This window comes from Molossus molossus, unplaced genomic scaffold (assembly GCF_014108415.1).
Source record: "Molossus molossus isolate mMolMol1 unplaced genomic scaffold, mMolMol1.p scaffold_m16_p_13, whole genome shotgun sequence".
NCBI lineage: Eukaryota > Metazoa > Chordata > Mammalia > Chiroptera > Molossidae > Molossus > Molossus molossus.
In genome coordinates, this window is record NW_023425348.1 from 48,612,116 (window position 1) to 48,619,909 (window position 7,794).

The window sequence follows — 7,794 nt, forward strand, 5'->3', positions numbered from 1 at the left end:
GTTACTGAGGAGCTCAAGGAAGAGATTATAAACATCCTGGAAACCAATGAAAATGAACACACAATACAAAAATCTATGGGATGAAGCGAAAACAGATCTGAGAGGGAATTTCATAGCACTACAGGTCTACCTCAAGAAACAAGAAAAAATTCTAATATATTATCTAAACTCACAACTTAAAGAACTAGAAAGCAAACAAAAAGAAAACCCCAGAGCAAGTAGAACGAAGGAAATAGAAAAGATCAGAGCAGAAATAAATGACATAGAGACCAAAAAAAAAAAAAAAAAAAAAAAAACAATTCAAAGGATCAATGAAACAAAGTGCTGTTTTTTTGAAAAGATAAACAAGATTGATGAACCCTTAGCTAGACTCCCCAAGAAAAAAGACAGAAGACCCAAATACACAAAACCAGAAATGAAAGAGGAGAAGTAACAACTGACACCAAAGAAATACTAAAGATTGTTAACAAATGCTATGAACTATTACATGGCAACAAATTCAAAAATCTAAGCGAAATGGACAAATTTCTAGAAACACATAGTCTCCCAAAATGGGACAGGGAGGAGATAGAAAACTTGAACAGATAAAACTAGTAAGAAAATTGAAGAGGTAATCAAGACTCTCCCAGCAAACAAATGCCCAGGCCCGAATGGCTTCACGGGGGAGTTTTACCGAACATTCAAAGAAGAACTAACACCTATTCTCCTCAAACTATTTCAAAAAATTCAAGAGGAAGGAAGGCATCCAAACTCGTTTTATGAGGCCAGCATAATTCTAATTCCACAACCAGAAAAAGACACTACAAAAAAAGAAAACTACAGACCAATATCCCTGGTGAACAAAGACACCAAAATCCTGAAAAAAATACTAGCAAATCGAATCCAGCAATACATCAAAAAAATTATTCTTCATGATGAGGTGGGATTCATCCCAGGTTTGCAAGGCTGGTACAATATTTGCAAATCAATAAATATGATATACCACATAAATAAAATGAAGAATAAAAACCACATGGTCATATCAATAGATGCTAAAAAAGCATTTGACAAAATCCAGCATCCATTTCTGATAAAAATGCTCAGCAATGTGGGAATAGAGGGATCATATCTCAACATAATAAAGGCCATATATCAAAGACCTACAGCCAACATCATACTCAATGGGCAGAAACTAAAAGCATTTCCCTTAAGTACAGGAACAAGGCAGGTATGCCCACTTTTGCCACTCTTATTTAACATAGTACTGGAAGTCTTAGCCATAGCAATCAGACATGAAGAAAAAGTAAAAAGGATCCAAACTATAAAGGAGAAAGTGAAAATGTCATTATTTGCATATGACATAATACTATACATAGAAAACCCCAAAGATTCCATCAAAAATCTACTAGACTTAATAAATGTATTTGGCAAAGTAGCAGTATACAAAATTAACGTCAAGAAATGGACAGCATTCTTATACACCAATGATGAAGTCACAGAGAGAGAAACTGAAAAAACAATCCCATTTTTCATCGCAGCAAAAAAATTAAGATACCTAGGAATAAACTTAACCAAAGAGGTAAAGGACCTATTTGCAGAAAACTACAGGACATTGAAAAAAGAAATAGAGGAAGATATAAAACAGTGGAAGCACATACCTTGTTCATGGATTGGAGGAATTAGCATCATTAAAATGTCCATATTACCCAAAGAAATCTATAAATTCAATGCAATCCCCATCACAATACCAACAACATATTTCACAGAACCAGAACAAATACTTCAAAAGTTCATATGGAACCAAAAAAGACCTCAAATAGCCACAGCAATCTTGGAAAAGAAGGACAAAGATGGTGGGATCACACTACCAGATATCAGGTTGTACTACAAAGCTACTGTAATCAAAACAGCTTGGTACTGGCACAAGAACAGGCATATAGGCCGGGGGAATAGAACAGAGAACCCAGAAATGGACCCAAGACATTATGCTCAATTAATATTTGACCAAGGAGGCAAGAGCATACAATGGAGTAAAGACTGCCTCTTTAATAAATGGTGTTGGGAAAATGGGACAGCTACATGCAAACAAGAAAATGAAACTAGACTATCAACTTACACCATATACAAAAATAAGCTCAAAATGGATAAAACTTAAATATGACCCGTGAATCCATAAAAATCCTAGAAGAAACTGTAGGCAACAAAATTGCAGACATCATACGCAGCAGAATTTTTACTGATACATCACCTAAGGCAGCAGAAACAAAGGAGAAAATGAACACATGGGACTACATCAAACTAAAAAGCTTCTGTACAGCAAAAGAAACAACCATCAAAATGAAAAGGCAACCCACTGTATAGGAGAGCATCATTGCCAATGATACATCAGATAAGGGGTTAATTTCCAAAATACATAGAGTGCTCATACAACTCAACAAAAGGAAGACAAAGGACCCAATTAAAAAATGGGCAGAGAACCTAAATTGACACCTCTCCAAACAGGACTTACAAATGGCCAAGAGACATATGAAGACATGCTCAACATCACTAATCATCAGAGAGATGCAAATTAAAACAACAATGAGGTGTCACCTCACCCCTGTCAGAATGGCCGCTATCAACAAATTATCAAACAAGTGTTGGCGAGGGTGTGAAGAACAGGGGACGCTAGTACACTGCTGGTGGAAATGCAGACTGGTGCAGCCACTATGGAAAACACCATGGTGTTAGCTCAAAAAATTAAAAATTTAATTGCCATTTGACCTAGTGATCACACTCTAGGAATATACCCTAAGAAGCCTGAAACACCAATCAGAAAGAATATATGTACCCCCATGTTCATAGCAGCACTATTGACAATAGTTAAGATCTGGAAACAGCCCAAGTGTTCATCAGTAGATGAATGGATAAAAAAAAGCAGTGGTACATATACACAATGGCGTACTATGCAGCTGTAAGAAAGAAAGATCTCTTATCCTTTGAGACAACATGGAGGGACCTGGAGAGTATTATCCTAAGTGAAACAAGCCAATCAGAAAATGACAAATACCATATGATCTCACTCATTTGTGGAGTATATAAACATAACAGTCTGAGGAATAGGGTAAACCCAGAGACATGGAAGTAGGGTACAGATTGACATCTCTCAGAAGAGGGGGTGTTGGGAGGAGGGAAGGGATAAGCCACAGAACTTATATACATGTAGGCATAACCAATGAACCTGGACAACAAAGCCGGTGACGGGGTGAGGAGAATGTTGAGGATGGTGTCTATGGGATAAAAAAGAAGGAACATCAGTAACAAAAATAAAATAAAATAAATTAAAAATGTATCTTTATTGTTGAAAGTATTACAGATGTCCTCCTCTCCCTGCTCCCTAGTGGCACCCTCCTCCCCAATTCCGTCCTCCACCCTGCACCATCACCATACTGTTGTCTGTGTCCATTGCTTATGCATACATCCATATAATTTCTTTGAATTTCTTCCCACTCCCTTTTTCTCTCAGGTTTGTCAGTCTGTTCTCTACTTCTATGTCTCTGGATTTAGTTTTCGCAAAACAGAAAATAACAAGGAAGAATTTTATTAGGCTGTGGAATCAGAGAGAAAGGTGAACTCTAACCTCCTTGTCGTTGAGCCTCAGGAAATCATGGAACTAAAGACTTGATGGTTCTTCGGAATTTTTTACTTCTTTATTTATAACTTACTCTAAAATGCTTTTTATAGCATGAGATGACTTATCTGATGAAAAACATGACTTTGTAAAAAGTCTAAGGATTTCATCTTACTACTTACACAACAATGAAAGCATAAATTCTTTTCATAATTTTATTTTGGAAAATCCTAGATTTGGAGAGATAATACAATATCAGCTTCTATAAGAAATAATAGTTTTGAAGAAGAAGAAGAGATTCTCAAAAGAAGGAAGTAGGTGCTGCTTCTATAAGCATAGTGGAGTACAGGGTAGGAAACACTATCCATTAAAGATAGACTATTTCACAGGAGTACAATTAATACTGGCCTTGGAATTAGAATATATGAATTTAAATCATAGCGATGGTATTTATAAATTTTATGTTCTTGGGTAACCTATTTAAATTATTTACCTTCAGCTTTTCCTTGTATAAATTAGTGATAATAATGCCTACCTCATGATATTATTGTGAATAAAATAAGTTGTGGAGAGACTAGAAGTTGAGGGATATATGCTTGATTTCATAGATAATTGAAAACAGAACAGAATGTATCATTACACTCATACTCATATGCAATATATAGTATCCAGACTACATTACTTGAATATCATAGAGGATAAAAGGATAAATAATGAGTAAAATAACAATGACTCTCTTTTTATAACCTTAGTCATTTTACAATTATATTTATTGATAATATAGAAAACAAATGAGAGTTGCTGGTTTCTTATGTTGAACCCCTTATAAGCAAAGCCTGAGACATGAATTTGGATGCATACAATTTATTAATGAATGCTCTCAGGGCACAGGGAATGAAGAAATGCAGGGGATACAGGGAAGGAGATAAGCAAGGAAATACATGCTCCCATCTGGAGTTGAACGTCAGAAGGCAAGATGGTCTACAGCCTTCTTCCATGGGACCAGGGGCCATAATCTTGGTGAAGCAATTACAACTGGGTGGAAAACAAGTAACTTGAAGAAAGCTGCAAATGTGAGCAATGAACAGGCAACACTCACAGGACCAAGGGGTAGGTGTACAGTTCTTCCAAGTGATCTGGACAAAGTACCAATCAGTCAATAACATCTTCCATACAGTTCCACTTCCTGGCTCACTGGGTTCTTTTCTTTCTGTAATCAATATGTAATGAAGACATAGATTCCACTTTCTGAAGATATTTTAACTTGAGTCACAGGCCGTTTCCTAAATCATTAGACATTTTCAATCAAATAAAAATAATATCATTTTATTCCCTGGACATTCATGCTCTGTAAAATGGAGTCAGAATACATTAGAAAGTGATGATTGTTCCCAAAATATATGAAAACCTCTTCCTTAAGTGCCTTGGGCCTTTTCCATAGCAAAAGGAGGAAGAGGGGACTACCTTTTCCACCCACACAAACTAGTTAGTCCCTGGTAGATGCTCTGGAGATGGTACCAACATCAGAGCTGAAGATGGACATAGTAGGATAGTAATGAGGACAGAGATGCAGGGGATAATGACTATGTTTATTTCTTCTAATTTATTTATGGTTTCTCTTATCTCAATTTTTTTTGTTTTTTTTTTTTTGCCTTGGGAAATAAATAAGCTCATGAATCTTAGGATAAAGTAATAGTCATTTGATGGAGCGGGGGAGGAACAAATAGGGTGATTGCGATAACAATTACAACACCATTTAAGGAAGAATTCATACATTTTTTTTTCTGAGAAATTCTTGAGCTTCAGGGACCAAACATATAGGCACCCCCCAGTTTGTGTGAATATCTGTGGGGAAATTTGTGGGAGCTAGAGATTGGATTGAGTATAAATATACAAAACTTTGCTCCATTTCACCTAAACCAACTCATAATTTTATGCTTTTATAACTCTGTTTCTATATGCCACCTTTCCAATTCCAAACAAATACATGTTAGTTATATTATAGACATACCTGTAAACACATAAAGTATTATTATTACAAGAATTGAGTGGCAAACAGACAGAGATATTTAGTATATGGAATGTTTTTAATGCACAAACTATGTTAGGTCAAAGACCTGTGCTTAAGAACTAACGTACAACAATTTGTAGCTCTACTTTGACAATTATTTTACCAAGAAATATGATCATGGGTGGTTGATATGAAACTTCTTTGCTCCCCCATTACAAATCAGAATTCTTTCATGTTGTGTGAGGGGCCACGATGTCCAGAAATCAGGTGTGAATTATATGGGTAGTAAAAAGACGAAGAATGCCACTCTGGATCTGCGTGGTCTTGACACTAAAGATTATAGGATTCATTAGTGCAGGAAACCGAAAATAGACATAGCTCATAATGAGGTGGACACTATGTGGAGCCTCCTTCCCAAACCTATGATTAAAGACAATCCAATCACTGTGACATAGAAAACCAGAACACAACAGATATGGGACACACAAGTGTTGAGGGCCTTGGCCTGCTCCTCTCTGGAGGCAATGCTCAGGACACTCTTGAGTATCAGCACATAGGAGATGAGGATAATCAGAGAATCCAGCACAAATATTATACTACAAGCACAACTAGATATAGCCGATTGAAAGTGGCATCAGCACAGGCGAGTTTGATGATACCCTGATGAAGGCAGAATGCATGGGAAAGGACACAGGAAGGGCAATATGAAAAAAAATAGAGGGGTAAAATTGGGGGGACAACAGATACAAATCCTCTTGTCAGCACTACCAACCCAATTTTCACCACTCGTGTATTAGTGAGTATAGAGGTATATCTAAGAGGATAGCAAATGGCAATAAAATGATCATAGGCCATAGCAAGCAAAACACCACACTCTACAAAGGAAACTGAATGTATAAAGAAGGCTTGAGAAAAACAGGCTACATTTCCAATCTCCCTGTGGTCCAACAACAGCAGTCCCATCACTGAGGGCATTGTGGTTAAGGTCAGCCCGAGCTCTGTGGCTGCTAGCATGGTCAGGAAATAGTACATAGGCTCATGAAGATTGTGATCTTCCTTAATGAGAAGAAGGAGGGTGCCATTGCTGAAAACACCAAAGATGTAGACAAAAAAGAAGGATGTGGAAATCCAGTGGTGAGCTGCCTCCAAGCCTGGAAAACCTGTCAATAGGAAGAAACTGGAGCTGCTATTGGGCCACATGTTGGTTTCATCCAGAAGACATGTTCTTTTTTTCTCAGTTATTACCACAGAAATGTAGCACTATGTTCAAAGTAGCACTCCAAATATCTCATCCTAGAATTCTTACTGAAAGGTAATAATAACATCAATATAAGCCATTTTTTCTCAAAACATTTTTTTTTTCCTTTATTGACTTTAGAGAGAGCGGTTTGGACACAGAAAGAGATAGATAGAAACATCAGTGAGAGAGAACATCGATTGGCCGCCTCGTGCACGACCCCCATTGGGGATCTAGCCCACAACCTGGGCATGTGCCCTGACCGGGAATCGAACCAGCGACCTCTTGGTACATGGGTTGACGCTCAACCACTGAGCCACACTGGCTGGGCTCAAAACATATTCTTAGGACAACTTGTATCTTTTGTGTTTTTAACTGCAGATTCCAGGGACCATCTTCTACCTATCAAATTCTTGGAGTTTCATAGGGTCATCTGCATTTTAACAAGCTTCACAGAAAATTTTTTATGCACACTACAACTGAGAAACCACTCCCATCAACTATGCACTTCACAGAAGAATCCAAACACGAGTAATTTCAAGGAACCCAACCCTTATCTAACTCAAGTCTACTACCCAATGCTATAATTAATTTCACAGTAGTGATTCCTAACCACATTATCTTGCATATGCATGATTTCTTTGGATTCTCAACCAAATATCCAGGAGTCTAAGAGTAAAGTGTGGGAAGAGAAGTTGAGTCACTCACTGCCACTGTTGCTAAGAAGAGATTTTATATATATATATATATATATATATATATATATATATATATATGAAGGAGACAATTCGCTTTCTAATTGCATAGATTAGTGATGGAAAAAGAAAACAAAAATGTTTAAATTAGGTGTTTATTAGCTTCTTCCTGGACATGGCAGAACTATTTAGTCCTCACTACAATAGCCACAAATAATTAGAAATTAGATGACCATAGACACTTGGGCTGAAATAAATGCTT

At 36.9% G+C, this 7,794-nt stretch overlaps 1 protein-coding gene across 1 annotated transcript; it reads right to left on the reverse strand.

The window, feature by feature from the left end:
- Positions 1-5,851: 5,851 nt before the first annotated feature.
- LOC118628272 (olfactory receptor 51B5-like) lies at positions 5,852-6,800 on the reverse strand. The gene is given in 3 exon segments (XM_036259117.1): positions 5,852-6,027; positions 6,030-6,194; positions 6,197-6,800. Coding segments are annotated over 3 exon segments (933 nt in total). The 3' UTR covers positions 5,852-5,863.
- Positions 6,801-7,794: the final 994 nt, after the last annotated feature.